We start from the raw sequence: 17,500 nt of genomic DNA, 5'->3' as shown, positions 1-17,500 counted from the left end.
ATATATATATATATATATATATATAAATTTATTACAATGATTATCTTTCTGGTGGTGCTTTGTCCAGTATGTGTTTTCTAAGTGACTGGCTGATTGATCTGTTTTACGTTTATTTGCTGCCAGTTGTAGATATATTTTTGTCCACGGGATTTCAAAATGGCAAGCTTGTTCATAATGACTGCATCTCTCACTATAAAGTAAGCTTCGCATAGTTGAGGCACATTAAACAGCTCCCATAAGAGTTGACTTTGCCATGTTCTTCTGAGCTAATATAAATATATCGGCTAGGGTTCTAAGACTGTTTTGTGTTATAAGAATGACCAATTTGCCAACATTCATTGCCTTACCTAAGTCTTGGGAGAAATTTCTTAGTTTTTTTCAGTCACAGACATCGAACAATTGAATGTTGGCTGCGATATTCACAGGTTTATCAGAGGAAATATAACTACTCTCTGACAGAACTTGGATCAGGAGTGGAGGCGATTCGAGGCTGCGTAACTGCGAGGCGAGTACGTATACATAACCACATTAAATTCTCACCTACTTCAAAGAGTCCTTCATAAAGAGGCCACCGTCCTTGCTCTCTTTGAGAAAAAGAGTCCTATGTGTAAGGTATACCTCTACTAACCACCTATTACCACCTAACAACCACTACGACACTTCTGAATCACACCCCGCCACGTCGCACCATGTTTCATCGAGCCGGCTTCAAACCCTCGAAGCACCTGAGGTTTCGACTCTCTCCTATAAAATGAGGGTTCACCGCCCCATGAGTCAGTCTCAGCTGTAAGCTGAATACACTCGCTTCTAACCTGGTGTTGGTGGACGAGAGACGATATCGGACTACTCACCATCCCTTCGGTGCTGGTAACGTAGGGCGTTGCGGAAGGAACCAAGTTCTCTGTGTACTCAAGTTCTTAATTTGTTCAAGTTCCTAGTGGTCAAGTTGAATAGTGTTAAGTTAATTTAAGATAAGTCTAATTTAATGTTAAGTTTAATTGTATTTGTTGGGAATGTCAGTTGGTAATAAATATTGTTAAATGTTATTGTATGCTTTAAATTCATTCACTTCGAAATGTTATGTATGTTCCCCCCTTAGACTAACCTTGACGTGCGTAACATATGACAGACCAAATCTCAGAGGAAATTAGGTCATCCTCAATATGGCTTCAATCTGCAGCAGGGAAACAGTCATCAGGGAGAGTCGAATTCTGAGAAATGGAACTAGGATTCAAAGATGAAACGTCTTAACTGGTGGAACAAGAACCACCCAACACCAGGAACGCCTGCTCGTAAGAGGAGAATTCTCAGTTAATCAATCAATTTATTGTTACCTCGAGTTTCCCTAGGTGGAAAGTCCGCAGCCCTACAGTGGCCGGCAACGATACTTGGGCCCTTCCCCCTATCTTACCGGGAAGAAACATTGGACGGTTGTCTTGGTTGTATCAGTGAGAGACTGTTTCCATGTCACTGATTCAAATTGGTAGTGAAAGGAAGGCAGTTGCCGGTTACCAATTCTCCATATGTGAAAAAGTGCAAGAAGTGCAGCTGAAGCTGACAAGGAAAGATCTTGGGCCCCTCCCGGAGACCAAGTGCCATCCCCTCAATGCTGCACTTCCTGATGAAAGCGAGGCGGTTGACGGGTTTTGAAAATGGGCATCGTCACTGTCCATGTTGAAGGACCGTCATTGGTCCATTCTCTATCTATCTACATACCAAAAGCTTTTTCCCCTTATAAGGGAGGTAGCTAAGTCAGAGGTAGCTAAGTCAGAGGCACCACCCTTTTCAACCCTCCCATCTCATTCCTCATGGGTGACAGGTCATTCTTGCATTCGCCAGCTGCCCTAGGTCAAACGTAATCAAGAAAGACATAGTACATCCACAGCAAGTCCGCTTCACAGGCCCATTCTCAGTTGATCTTAATGACTAATCCCTCCAAAGCTGTTATCGCTTGATACAGACTCCGTGACCTAAGGGAAAATAGGCCCATGTGGGATTACCACCTTTCTGAGTCCCAAATACACCGTTTAGAAGAGCATTCTATCCTCCCACCCACCTCGAGGACCTTCAAAAGCGTCGATTTTAAAGATTGTTGAGGTTTTGTACAACACGTGTGTTCGTCTTCAACTGAAAGTAGAAATTCAGTATACCATTAGTTATTAGACCGCTTTCCTCGAGGCCGCGGGTCTTCTGCAAAAGAGACCAGGGGCAAGGGATTGATTGATTACTAGACCGCTTATATGCCCCTTGTAGAAATAAGGTTAATACATCTTGGTAGGATGTGACAAGTAGGGGACTGTACGACAAGCCAAAAACAAACTTACCATACTGTGTAGTCAGACCTTACATATAATGGATAATGAACCAAGACCCCTTTCCCCAGGTCCGTGATTTATGAGAACAACTTCGACCACCGCAATTCGTGTCACGTATTCTCAAAATATACTCACATCGTCCTCGAGGTCAGGCACAATCTGCAGGCCTGCCTCGGTGTACATGGGCCGGGCGGGTTCCTCCTGGAACACTCCATCGTCCTCGTCGCTGTCACGGTCTCTCTGGTCGCCAGGGAAGAGGAAGGAATTGTAGTCGTTTGAGGAGGCGGCGGCGGCGGCTGCGGCGCCGGGGAGATTCTGCGGGGATCCATCCAATTGGAGAGCAGCCTTAACTTCCTCGTCCAAAGCTCCGATGCCACTGAAAACACGAGTGACAACAGACGTAAGAACATAAGAGCAAAAGAATGAAGGAAACCACAAAAGACCACAAGGCCTCCACTAGGCAGTCCCATGTCCATTACCACCTATCATCCCTATACATAAAGTTATCTCATTTTCTCTTAAAGCAAACAATTGTTTCAATGCTCACTCCATGGTCACTAAGTCTACTCCATTCGTTAACCACTCTATTGGTAAACCAGTGTTTCCCTATTTCCTTCTTAAACCTAAATTTTCCCAATTCAAATTAAATACTACGAGTCCTGCCTTGCTGTCTTAATATGATGATCTTGACTGCATCACCTTTGTTATAGCCATTTGAATACCTCAGACTGAGACAACGGTGCAAACAAGTCCAGAGATGCGCATTGTGAGGACGAAGTCTTTATTTGATATGAAACGTTTCGCTCGTCCGAGGCTTATCAAGTATTTGATCAAGCTCGAATGAGCAAAACGTTTAAATCCAATAAAGGCTTCATCCTTGCATGGTGACATTCCTGACTTACTTGTCGGTCGTTGCCATTCTCTTTCAGGTCCAAAAATGTTTATTTGAACATGGTAATATGTATGGGCTACTAACTGATTACTGGTACAGTCTTCTACATAACTACTGGTACATACATACATATATAAATACATACACACCCACCCACACATACACACACACACACACACACACACACACACACACACACACACACACACACACACACACACACACACACACAGACCACACACACAGACCACACACACACACACACACACACACACACACACACACACATACACACACACACACACACACACACACATATATATATATATATATATATATATATATATATGTACATATATATATGTATATATATATATAAACACACACACACACACACACACACACACACACACACACACACACACACACACACACACATACACACGGTAGCGCGGTTGGTAGAGTCCCCGACTATCACTACGGCGGTCCGGGTTCGAATCCTGCCCAGGGCTGAAATAATTTCAGTATCGCTGCGCTTCGAGTCGTTACTCCAACTCTCGTGGGTGGGGAGTTGGGTGTGTGTGTGTGCGTGTAAGGTCACAGCATTACCATTATATATGTCATACGAGCTCTGAGCTCTCTTCCGGGAGGGAAATAGCTGTCGACCACGAGTCCTGCACGTGATTTAAAGACCAAGGGGAATACACACACGCACACACACACACGCAAACACACACACACACACACACGTGTATATATATATATATATATATATATATATATATATATGTATATATTATATATACTGTATATATATATATATATATATATATATATATATATATATATATATGTATGTATGTATATACATATATATATATACATATACATATATATATATATATATATATATCACTGCAAAGTAATATCGTAACATATTTGTATAAATACACTAAAAACCCACTGTTGATTGGATTAAGAAAAGAAAGGAAACAACGGTTTCCGTATATTTCGATCACTGGCTGTGATCCTCTTCAGCAGAATACAAAGTCAAGAGAAAACACGTATCTTTTATATAGAGGATAGGGGTGGAGTGAGGGAACATGGACATGACAATTCAAATAGCGTCTATGATACTGCGCGGGCTTTGTGGCAAGCCGTCCGCGTTTGCAATTTAAGGAAATAATTTATTGATTGCCAAGGTGGTTATGTAATCAGATGACCATTGTCCATTTCATATAATATAGTTAGGGATTTGTTTGATCAGGGAAGATTCAATTATTTTTCTTTTAAAACTACATTTAGATTTGAATATGATTTTTGCCTCGTCCCAATTTATGCGGTGATTATTGTTGGCGACATGTTGGAATACCGCGGAGTTCTGTTGTGCGTATTTAACTGAGTTTTTGTGTTCTTTTATTCTTGTTTGCAATTCTCTACCCGTTTGTCCCCAATATACTTCTTCACATCCTGAGCAGGGTAATTTATAAACTCCAAGGTTTATGTCTTCTGTTGGTCTATGATGCACATTAACTACTTTTCTGAATAAATTATTGGGGTAACTGAAAATAATATTTATGTTATCTTTTGGTAGCATTTGGGAGAAATCATTGATGGATTTATTATAAGGAAGTTTTAGGCAATTATTATTCCATTTGTGATGCTGAGATGAGTGGGAAGTGGATTTATAGAAACTGATTTTGGCCTTACTTAGGGCTTTATTTAGAAACCAGTCTGGGTAATCTAATGTTTTTAACTAATTCTTTATTGTTGAATTTTTTTTATTCCAAATATGATGGGCTGCATAGTCTTAGTGCCCTTAGAAAAAGACCCGAGACAACACTATATTTGATTTTATCGGGATGGTTACTGTAGAATTGTACATAACTCTCAGTATGTGTGGGCTTTCTGTACACTATAAAAGAAAGAATATCCTGATGTCTCATTACTATACTATGGACAATACATTGCCATTTTTAGATATTCTAGTAATGAGACATCAGGATCATCTTTCTTTCACAGTGTACAGAAAGCCCACACATACTGGGAGTTAAGTAAACTTCTACAGTAACCACCCTTCACCTATCCAGCACTCATTTGTTGTATTGTTCATTCTTGGCTACTTAACGTAGGATAATTAGCTTCCAGCATTTCCAAGTTAGGATTAACCTTGGTCCATATTTTTGGTAGTCCATCTCATAGTGAACACAGACCTCCCCCAGCCGCCACTGTGGCTGTAAACACGGACCCTCGGCTCCTCATCGCCAAGACCTCCTCCTATCCTGTCCAGCGTCTGTGGTCCTTTACCTCAAGAGGAAGAATAGCTCGGCCATTTTCCGGAAGCGTTCGCGGTCAGCGTCTCCTTTGGCGTCTTCGCTGTCGTAGCTCTCCAAGTCCACTCCGACGTGGTCCTCCAGGTCCCCCTGGTTTCTTCTCCCGCTGTACACATCACGGTTGAAGTTGTTGGCACCCGGGAAGGGGTACGACCGCTTCTTGTACACCGGATTATGTTGATACTCGTAGGGCGATGGGTATGCGCCGTAATCCAGGTCGTTGTCTGTTGGGAAGAAGAAAGGCTCAAACTCCTCTTAAGACTTGTCAATCGTTGCCTCGAGTTCCTCTAAGTGGAAAACCCACAACCCCACTATGGCTAGCAACGGTCCACTCCGGGAAGAAACTTTGCACTTCTGTCTGTGTTATCAATCAATCAATCAGTTTGCCACTAAGTGAAATTCGAGGTAACAAATGAATAACCGACTTATTATCCTGTACCTCCTTCCAATACACATATATTCCTAGCTATATGGTCAACCACACAGATGTAAAGAACAAAGTGAGCGCGCAGACCTATTACAAGTACTCAATTCTAAAATAAACAAAGTTTGTCTATAACAACCTAATCAGAGGCAGAAACAAGCACAGTCAGGTTATGTTATTACTCCTGTTACCGGTGCACTTGATACATTTTATGATTTTTGTTAGCAAAAGTAATAAAAAGATGTTTTGGAAAGAAATTAAGAGAGGAAGAGGAGGCGAATCAAGTAGAGAAGAAAAGGTAAAAGGTGCAGATGGAGAGATGATAATGGAGGAGAAGGCAGTAAGGGGAAGATGGGCAGAATATTTTAGGGAGTTGCTTAATGTGAAGGAGGATAGGGAGGGAAAGATAGCTGCAGTGGGAAATGCTAAGAAAATGAGAGTGATGAGTGAGGAAAATGGAGGAGAAATAAGGAAGGATGAAGTGAAGGCAGCAGTTAAGATGATGAAAGCAGGTAAGGCACCTGGTCTGGATGGATGCCATGCAGAATGTCTTAAAAAAGGAGGTATAGTGATGGTGGACTGGTTGGTGAGGTTATTTAATGTTTGCTGGAGAAAAGGTAGAGTGCCAGAGGACTGGAGGAGTGCATGTATAGTTCCACTTTACAAGGGAAAGGGGGACAAGTGTGAATGTAGTAGTTTCAGAGGGATTAGCTTGTTAAGTGTAGTTGGGAAGGCTTATGGGAGGATCTTGATTGAGAGGATTAGGAGAGGAACAGAGGGAGTAATTGGTGAGGAACAGTGTGGGTTTAGGACAGGTAGAGGTTGTGTAGATCAGATTTTTGTGGTAAGACAGATATGTGAGAAAGCTATAGGTAAGGGGAAGGATGTTTTCTGGGCCTTTATGGATCTGGAAAAGGCTTACGACAGGGTAGACAGAAAGGCACTGTGGGAGGTTATGCGGATATACGGGATAGGAGGAAAGCTTCTGGGAGCTGTCAAGAGTTTTTATGAGAGTAGTAGAGCTTGTGTCAAGATTAGAAATGGAGAGAGTGAGTGGTTTGAGGTAAAGGTGGGACTTCGTCAGGGATGCGTTATGTTACCCTGGCTGTTCAACTTATACATGGATGGGGTGGTGCGAGAGGTAAATGCAAGGGTAGTGGGTCAGGGATTGGAGATGGTTAAGGAAAATGGAGAAAAGTGGGAGGTGAGCCAGCTGTTGTTTGCGGACGACACTGCGCTTGTGGCAGGATCGGAGGAGGGATTGAGGAAGCTGGTGACAGAGTTTGGGAGAGTGTGTGATAGAAGAAAGCTGAAGATAAATGTGGGTAAAAGTAAGGTGATGAGATGTACAAGGGGTGAAAGTGGCAGTAATCTGGAAGTGAGCATTAAGGGAGAGCAACTGGAGGAAGTGGATAGTTTTAGATATTTGGGTGCAAATGTGGCAGGAAAGGGTGGAGTGAAGGAGGAGGTAGAATGTAGATTGAGAGAAGCGAGTAAATGCCTTGGTGGTTTAAAAAGTGTAATGAGGAATAGGAATCTGGGAATGGATGCTAAGAGGAGACTGTATGAAGGAGTGATTGTGCCAACAGCACTGTATGGAGCAGAAACATGGAACATGAGAGAGGAAGAGAGAAGGAACTTGAATGTGTTTGAGATGAAGTGTCTGAGAAGTATGATGGGGGTTACTAGGCTAGAGTGAGAAATGAGGAAGTGAGGAGGAGAACAGGGGTGGAAAGGGAGCTGGGAGATAGGGTTGATGAAAGAGTATTAGGATGGTTTGGACACATGGAAAGAATGAGTGAAGAAAGACTAGTAAAAGAGGTATGGAAGGCAGATGTGGAGGGAGTGAACATGAGGGGACGTCCTAGGATGAGGTGGATGGATGGGGTGAAGGGGGCTTTGGGGAAGAGGGGAATGTCTGTTGAGGAAGGACGGGAGAGGACAGAAGACAGGGGTGAATGGAGAATGGTTGTATATGGAAAATGTTGTGATGCATGAGGTGGATTGGACGGGGGAATGGGGGTGAGGTAGTGTGTGTGAGCAAAAATTTTTGACGCAGCCCGAAGGGATTTCTCCCCGCCCTCTCCTTTATATGGGGGGACGGAGAGGGGGGGTCGCCGATTTAATGAAGTGGCCTTGCTGTGGATGTGCTGTGTCCTGCGACACTGCTTCTGACCCAGGGTAGTGGACAGGGTGCAGGGATGACCCGTCGTCTAGGAGGTGCTAAGATAAGAGGGAAGGTGGAGGGGTGTGGAGTGTTTTCGGGGATGAAATGGGTGGGAATGTTTTTGTGCCTTGTCCTTTTTGGCTACCCCCCTGGTAAGGGGAAAAAAAGCCTTGGTATATGGTATGGTATGGTTAGCAATACCCCTTTGGGATATTATTATCCTGAGGAGGTCGAGTCATAGAGGTGGTAAAGTAAGGATTTGAAGAGGGCAACACTAGATAGTTAAAGCTAAAAGTTATCATCATTTTTTTTTTAAGTCTCCTATCATATAAGTCTGGAGAGTAATTAACCTCCAACTAAAAAGAAGAAATAATAAAAAAAAAATATATGCTGAGTAGCTTTGTACAAAGAAACGCCACTAAAATCCTTTGAATATAGACAGCACAAAACATGTAGTCAATATCCCCATACAATCAGTATACTGTCCATAGGGATAAAAGCACTGGTCAACGCCAACGACATAAGACCTCCCTCCAGACACCTGCCACCTGCTACGTCCACGTTCTCCCTCCAGGTATTATATTCCCCCGTCGTTCTTACCGTAGTAATCTTGGTGCATGTCGCTAGGGACAGTGTGGTATGCGTCCCTAGCAGGGGGGTAGTGAGCGGGGTTGGGGTAGTACTGTCCTTGTCCCTGACCGTGGTCCTCGCCCTGGTCCTGCCATGGGCCATGGAGTCCCCACGGGTCTTGGTCCTGCCAATGCTGCCCCTCGTCCTGCTGCGGGAGTTGGTAAATGTAAGGGTCGTCCTGGAGGCCATCGTCGGGCTGCAAAGAACAAGAGCGCGTCTCATGTCATGTTGCAAGTGTGAAGATTTTTTTCTCTTTCATTTGAAAGGGAGAAAAGATCTTTGTATCTTAAAGTAATAAGAGTTCGATTTCATATCATATTTGAGGATCCCTTTAGAGAGAGACATAGAGAGAGCGAGAGAGAGAGAAACAGAGAGACTGGGAGAGAGAGATAGAGAAATAGAATGAGAGAGAGATAGAGAAAAGGAGAGATAGGGAGAGAAATAAGAGAGATAGAGAGATAGAGATGAAGGGGGATAGAGAGAGATAGAGGTAGAGATAGAGAGGGATATAGAGAGAGATAGAGATATAAAGAGAGAGATAGAGAGACAGAGGTATGTTGTGGTGTGCATGCATGCTAAGGGCATTGTAAGATTGTCATGCATTGTACCTGTAAATAGATTGGGAAATATAGGCTTTCCTCTTTGTATATAAATACTATGAAATTTATTTATATTAATTTATTAAAATTATTGTATTGATTGCATTTCCATGTGCTCATTTTGTAAAGGAACCATGTGGTCGTGTATGCTTTCCGCCCACTCAGGCTGCATACAGAAACGACGCAGTTTCTAGTTCACCTTCCAAGTGTACGCACGTTTTGTTGTAGTGCTTTATCAAATTAATACACTATTTTCCTTGTAATATACTTTTATTAGTCACCCACATATATATGGTGGCAGCGTGTAAACAATATTGTGAACATTTTATTTTATCCACTAACGTGTTCTGAACTTTGAAAATTTGAGATCTCTGGCTAGCCAGTTTCGTGGCATCGTGTGCTTGTGTTTTCTTCCCTTTTCTCTCCGTTTTTTGCACCCAGTTGTTTATATCAAGTGTTTTGAAAAAATTCATACTTGTGACTTTTGATTTTTTGTGAAAATGGCGCGAAGGGACATTATTCTCCGAGCGCACCAAATGATCTTTTTGTTCCCACGTGGTTTCTTGCATCCGGTCTGCTGCTCGAACTTTGCTTCCTTTTCGTCATCTGCGTTTATTAACGGATATATTGTTCCTGAGTGCGTCGACTGTGAATCTGGAGCTCGGATAAAATAGGATTTCTGAACAATATTATATCTACTTAATCCTATTGGACATTCATTGCGTTCGTTGCCTTCTCCAGTGACTGGCCCTTTTCAGTGTTTTGCATTGTACTCAGGCTTGTACTGTATTTCTATGCATTGTGATCCACAGATAATTGTGGTAATTATGAGCCTTAATTGTAAATTATTTAGTTTGTATTAATAACGCTCTTGCTTTGTGTATAAGAGCGAATATTATTGTTTACGTTCTTTCAGGTGACCCATTCTTCCGATTCGAGGAGTGTATCTATTGCGATCACCATTATTTACTGTACGCATTTTCTTTGATGTTACTACGAAGTGGGTTTTTGTTATCTTAACCCTCTTTCAATATGTCTAAACAGGAGGTACTGTCCTTTCTTTGTTCCCCAAATCCATGTGACACAATGGCTCATACATTTACTCTGTTGCACCAGGATCCTTCTGTTGTTAAATTTTCTGGTGATGGTCCCCAAAATAAAGCTAGTGATTTTGTTCGCCAGTACGAAGATTGTATTGTAAATACTAATGTTTCAACAGGGTCTGAGAAAATTTCTGTCGTGAGGTCACAGCTTGGGCCTAATTCATTGGCCTCTGAGATGTTACCTGCTTCATGCCTCGACCCAAAGTATTTGGATTACAATTATGAACTGTTTCGGTCTAATTTCCTTTTTTTTTTTTTTTTTTATACCCCTGTAGGGAATTCCTTTCAATGGTGTTTTAAGCTGGCTGATGTTCTTACATCTAGATTGGGTATTCTTGACTATAGGCGTGCTCAGGCCAAGGCCAGCAAAATTGTTGTTGAAGCCCTCGATTTTCTCTCCCATTCAGAGCGAGTTGATAATGACACTGTCACTTTAGATAGGTTCCACCTTCTTTTGAAATGTCTGTTGTACATCCTCTTTTTGGTGGAGGGTCTGAGAAATTTTCTTTCGTGAGGTCACAGCTTGTGCCTAATTCATTGGCTTCTGAGGTGTTATCTGCTTCGTGTCTCGACCCCAAGTCTTTAGTTTACAAATATGAAATGTTTCGGTCTATTTTTTTTCTATTTTTTTATATATATAACCCTGTAGGCAATTCCTTTCATTGGTGATTTAAGCTGGCTGATGTACTTACATCTAGATTGGGCACTCTTGACTATAGGCATGCTCAGGCCCTGACCAGTAAAATTGTTGGTGAGGCCCTCGATTCTCTCTTCCATTCAGAGTGGGTTGATAATGGCACTATCACTTTAGATAGGTTCCGCCTTCTTTTGGAATTTCTGTTCTACATCCTCTTTTTGGTGCCTTTTGAGAGGAGAGCTGCATCTTCTCTCAGCTATAAGACAGATGAGACCCTACTATCTTTCGCAACAAGGCTTTCATGTAAACTTAGAGAAGTGCCTTCTGGTTTCTTGTGTATTAACAATACTCAGCAACATGCCAATGTTCCTAGTTATTCTCCTCCACCCACTCAGTCTTCAGTTCCTACTCACAACTCCCCTTCGTCTACATTTACCAGCTCTGTACTCACATGTACCTATTTTAACATGTCAGGTCATTCGAGTGCTTTTTGTTTTCGCCGTAAACGTCATGTACACAAGCCAAGGCAATCCCCTGTCCGTAGGAATTTATCGGATGTTTCTTCTGATGTGACGTAAGACCTCTCTAGAGTAGAGCCGAAGGATAAGCTTAGCTACTATCATATCCACGGTCATTGTAAACACTCGACTTATCAGTGTTTCAAGGTTTTGAAACTTAGAGCTGAGACTTCTCATCAGCCTAGAGAACCTAAGTCCCATATTTACCAGCGCCCGTTTCACAACCCAAAGGTTTAACTAGTAACGTTTGGTCCCAGATCATCCCCTTGGTGGCTGCTGAGTCTTTTCAATAACTCACCTTCCAATTTCTTACAGAATGTAGTCTCATAAGTAGAAAAGCTTATCATGCTCTTCTGGATTTGTACAATCTCCCTTTATATCCTTTTTGTAATAGTTTGCATTCTGTACAAGGTTCTCCCTTGCCTATTCTTGGGTCTGTTTGCATTCGCCTAAGGTTTTCCTCGCATGCTACACTTTTCTATGTCACTTTTGTTATTGTATCTGGTATTGCTCTTATGTGTGATTGCCTCTTCGGCATGGCATTGATATATCTCCTAGGCGCCGTGTAGTGACTTTCTGTAATTTTGTTATTCCTGCAACAGATAGGCCAGTTTCCATTTGTGACTTCCCTCCTGTGCATGATCAGGTCGTACAGTTGCCTTCGAAAGGGCCTCCTCGCTTTAACTCTCCTATTCTTTCTTGTGCTGCTGTTGTTGTAGGAGAGCATCGTATTGGACCTTCAAGTACAGTTCGAGTTCCGGTGCGCATTTCGGGTGCTCCAATCGTGTCTGACGTTTTATCTCAGTCTGACCGTGTTCGTGTTCGTTGCCTTGCTTTAGATGGGACACTTTTCACTATTCATGAGGATCATGTTACCACAGCTAGGGTAACTAACGTCACGGGTGCTCCTATCGCTCTCTCTCCTGGCAGTCACTTAGGCTCCTTTGAAGTAGTTGACGATGATGCTTTCTAGGATTCGCCCCCTATCATTGCGGCTTCTGTGCTACAGTCTCCACAAGCAAGTGATACAGCTCACTTGGCCTTCAAATTTGCAACTTTTGTAGGTCAGGCTGATTTTCCTGATGTGACGCCTCGTCTCACTGAACTGTTAGTGATCTACCGTCAGGCTGATTTTCCTGATGAGACGCCTCGTCTCACTGAACTGTTAGTGATCTACCGTCAGGCTTTGGCTTTGCCTTTTGATCCGTTAGGAGTTACAGGTCGTGTGGTTCATAGAATTGATCTTCAGCCAGGTGTTCGTCCTGTTTACGTTTTCTCTTACAGGTTACCTCACTTTCGTCGGCTTATAGCACAGTCCTTGGTTGACGACATGTTACGTGAAGGCGTTGTACAAGAGTTTCACTCGGAGTGGAACTCGCCCCTCCTGGTGTTTAATAAGGATGGACCTTTTCGTCCTGGTATTGATTGTAGGAGACTTCACGAGGTCACTATTCAAGACCATTACCCTTTGCCTGTATTAAGTGACCTTCTCCAGTCCATTGGTACAGGTAATACGGTGTTCACCACCTTAGACTTACAAGCGGATTTTTGGCAGATATCCCTGGAGAAGAAGTCTCGTAAGGTCACGGCCTTCTCAACTCCCAATGGACATTCTGAATGGATTCGTTGCCCCATGGAGTTGCGGAATGCTCCCTTGACTTGCCAGCGCTTGATTAACTCCATTTTCATGGCCTAGTAGGTATCGGACTTCTTGTTTACCTGGATGATTTAATCTTAGTTTCCAAGGATGTGGAGAGCCACTTCACTAAATTGTCCACGGTCTTGCAACGTTTTGCCGATGCTGGATTGAAACTCAATTTGCCCAAGTGTTCGTTTCTTAAGTCTAGCATCCAATTCCTAGGTCATGTTGTAGACAAACATAGTATTCATACTACTGACGATAAGGTCAATGCGGTTAGGGACTTCCCTACATCTAAGTCAGTTGAGCATGTACATTCATTCCTTGGGCTGGCAGGGTATTATCATGCATTTATTAGGAATTTTGCTTCAATTGCTCCCCCTCTAACACGTCTCCTCAAGAAGGACACTTCCTTTCAGTGGCGTGATGCTCATCAGGAAAGTTTTGATTCCTTGAAGCTTGCACATACTGAAGCGTCTGTGTTGGAATTCCCGGGCTACAACCTTCCTTTTACTAATTGTACAGATGCTTCTGGTACAGGTATTGGAGCTGTGCTTATGCAGCAAGTAGACGGATGTAGACCTCATGTTCTTGCATATGCTAGTCGCATTCTAAACAAGCCTGAGTACTCTGTTACTCATTTGGAGGCCCTGGCAGTGGTGTGGGGGCTTAAAGCATTTTCGTATTATTTTTGGATATTCTGTTACAGTCTACATGGACCACACTGCTGTCACTCAGCTTTTCAAGGTCAAAAATCTTTCAGGCTGCCTAGCCAGATGGTTTCTCAAGATTGAGGAATCTAACCTAACCCTTAAACATATTCCAGAACGTGCAAACAATGTTGCTGATGCACTTTTACGTAATATCCCTGTTGCTGTTGTTCCAGTAATTGACAACTTCTCTCTGAATGATCTGGCCAAAGCTTAGCGTGAGGACCAGGTCTACCCGTTTCCCTGTCCCAATTTTCCTTGCAGGACAAGGTTCTCATTTGTAATGTGGAAGTGTTTGAGCAAAACGTGGCACAGCTAGTGATCCCTGAGTCCCTAGTTCATGTTGTTCTGTCCCTTGCTCATGATGTCCCTCAGGCTGGTCACCCAGGTCGTGACAAAACTCTGGGTATGACACATAAGAAGTATTATTGGCCAAAAATGCGATTGGACATTACCTCTCACGTAACCCAGTGTAGCTTTTGTGCCCAGAACAAAGGTTCTACGCACACTGCTCCCATCTTAGAGTACCTTAATCCTTCTCGCCCTTTTCAGACTATGGCTATAGACCTTTTACAACTGCCTTGTGTGTATGGACCACTTTAGTCGTCTTGTAATATTGGCTCCCATACGTAGCGAGTCTACTCCAGCACTAGCCCATGCTTTAGTTTCTCTTTTTTTTTTCATCCACTACTCCTTCGGTGCTTAGTGACAATGGGTCTGAATTTAGGAATGAGGTTTTAGCGAGCATCTGTGAGCGTTACGGCATCACGCAAACATTTGTGAATGCTTACCATCCTGCGTCCAATGGTCTTGTAGAGAATACGAATAGGAAAATTTTGGATATACCCAGGCACGTTGCTAATAGCTTTCATGAATCTTGGGAGGATTGGCTTTCCCATGTCAGTGTTTGTATTAATAACACCATTAATGTCTCTACGGGCAAGACGTCTCATTACGTCATCTATGGAGTGGAAAAACAGCTCCCTTATGATGTGCTTGATAGTCCTGCTCGTCCCCTCTACAATATTGAGCACTATAGTCAACTCCAACATCATACATTGCATAATAATTATAGTTCTGTAAGAGATCAACTTGATATCTCCAAAGCCAAAATGTTGAAACACCAGAATATCCGGGTTAAGCCTGTTGACATCAGTATTGGTGATCACATTTATAAGAGCATACCTGACCGCCAATCTAAACTTCATTGTAAATTTACAGGTCCCCCTTTAGTTACTGGGAAGTTGCGTCCCAATAAATTCAGAATCTTTGATCTTTCCTAGGGACTGAGCGAAGTGGTGCATGCTGATAGACTTAAGGTGACGAGAGTGCCTATCCCTACATTTACTCAACCTCCCTCAAGGCTCCCTGTATAAACTATGTCTTTTGTATCTACCACTCACAATTATGATCTCCGTCCAAGGGGTCCTATGTCTTCATAAATTGTATATGTGCATTTCTATGTTGTTATTCATGCTTGTCTTGACCTGTACTTTTTATCTTGTTTCTCTATCAAATTTATCTATTTGTATGTGTACCTCTTGTTTAGTTATTAAGTGTATTGTTTGTATAATGTGTATATTTTGTTTATATACTTATTGATAATGGGTGATTTTAATTTTACTGACATTGATTCGATGACCCTTCACCATGGCCATATAGGTAGTCGCTTGATAGATTTTCTCGGTGACAATTACTTAGTTCAGCATGTAAAAGAGCCCACAAGACATGGAAACTTACTCAATCTATTGATCACTAGCCGCGAAAGCATGATCACCGATGTAGAACTTGGTGAAACTATTGCAAGTAGCGATCACAACTTAGATTCAAGCTGCTAAAAAATTAAAGTAGATACTTGTGTTTCTAAAATACCCGATTTCAGTAAAGTTCAGTTCATAAGACTACGTCAGGAGCTTCAGTTTACAGATTGGGAGGCAAAATAAAGCAAAAGGTCTGTAGATCAATGTGGGAAATGTTTTAAAATACACTTATTAAGATGATTCATACTTATATACTGTTTAAGGACAGACGCCCCCCAAATCAGGCTCGTCCAAAATGGCTTGACAAAGAAACTGAAAAAAATATTGCTAAAAAGAGACAGGCTTATAAGAAATACAGGTGCTCGGGTCCACCTAATGACTATTAAAGTTATATAGTAATACAGAGTGATTTGAAAAAGACAATAAAAAAACGAAAGCGACAATACTGCTGATAAATTCAAAGAGAGTACCAGAGAATTCTATAGTTACATTAGATATGTAAATGTCATTAGGAATCACATTGGCCCACTATTATCTGCTGACGGTCAACTTGAGTATTCAAATGAAGGAATGTGTGATAGTTTAAACAACTATTTTAGCTCAGTATTCGTAAACAAACACCTCAAAGTGAACTCCAAACTGAAACCTGTGAAAAGTCTAGTGTAAACTTACTACGGTAATTATAACAAAAGAAAAAATTAAAAGGTGTATAGAGAAACTCAAAGTTAATAAAACACCATGCTCTGGCGATTGGCATCAAAGAATCTTAAAGAAAATGAAAAATGAGATTGTTGTTCCATTAAAATTTATTTTCAAGAAATCCATCATATCCGGAGATGTCCCAAGAGAATGGAAGCTAGCTAACTTTACTCCCATATTCAAAAAAGGTGACAAAAAGAAACCAAATAACTACAGGCCTATAATCTTGACTTCAATCGTAGGAAAAACTATGGAAATTATCATCAGAGATGATATCGTATATCATTTAGAAAGTAAATGTTTGATAAATGATAGCCAGCATGGATTCGAATTATGACAAAAGAAATAATATAGATTTAATATATCTAGACTTTGCAAAAGCTTTTGATACCGTCCCCCACGAAAGACTACTTACTAAATTAGCTTCACACGGAATAAGCGGTAGTCTATTAAGTTGGACAAGTAATTGGTTGAATATAGGTTGAGATAGAGAGGGAGATAGAGATATATAGAGAAATATATAGATACAGAGACAGATAGCTATCGAGAGATATAGAGATAGAGAGATACAGAGATATAGACAAATAGACAGACAGATGGAAATATATAGAAAGACAGAGTTAGAGATAGACAAAGAGTGAGATAGATATAGGGAGATAACGAGAGAGATAGAGACACAGAGGGAGATAGAGATATATTGATAGATATAGAGATAGATGGACAAATAGAGAGAGAGATATGAAGAGATAAAGACAGAGACAGAAAGAGAGACAGAGATAGAGAGAAATAAAGACAGAGACAGAAAGACAGAGATAGAGACAGGCATAGAGAGACAGAGACAGAGAAAGACAGAGATAGAGACAGGCATAGAGAGACAGAGACAGAGACTGAGAGAAAGAGGGAGAGAAACGGTCTTTGCATTTCAAAGTAATAAGAGTTTGATTTCATATCATATTTGAGGATCTTTTAGAGAGATAGAAAAAGAGAGATAGAGAGAGAGATAGACAGAGATAAAGACAGATAGCGAGAGAAAGGTATAGAGAGAGATAGATATAGACATATGGAGGGAGAGAG

At 41.7% G+C, this 17,500-nt stretch overlaps 1 protein-coding gene across 3 annotated transcripts in view; it reads right to left on the bottom strand.

The window, feature by feature from the left end:
* The window catches only part of IA-2 (tyrosine phosphatase IA-2), a 737,060-nt gene that overhangs the window by 693,104 nt on the left and 26,456 nt on the right, over positions 1-17,500 (bottom strand). For all 3 annotated transcript variants that reach the window (XM_076190257.1, XM_076190258.1, XM_076190259.1), the window contains exons 5-7: positions 8,732-8,957; positions 5,515-5,764; positions 2,451-2,691 (exon numbers count right to left, since the gene is read on the bottom strand). In XM_076190257.1, coding sequence (XP_076046372.1) covers positions 2,451-2,691; positions 5,515-5,764; positions 8,732-8,957 — 717 coding nt within the window. The remainder of the gene's footprint in view (positions 1-2,450; positions 2,692-5,514; positions 5,765-8,731; positions 8,958-17,500) is intronic.

Source organism: Oratosquilla oratoria, chromosome 9 (assembly GCF_046742065.1).
Source record: "Oratosquilla oratoria isolate Oo_2021 chromosome 9, ASM4674206v1, whole genome shotgun sequence".
Classification (NCBI taxonomy): domain Eukaryota; kingdom Metazoa; phylum Arthropoda; class Malacostraca; order Stomatopoda; family Squillidae; genus Oratosquilla; species Oratosquilla oratoria.
Note: the sequence above shows the minus strand (reverse complement) of the source record. Positions and strands in the feature narration are given on the sequence as shown.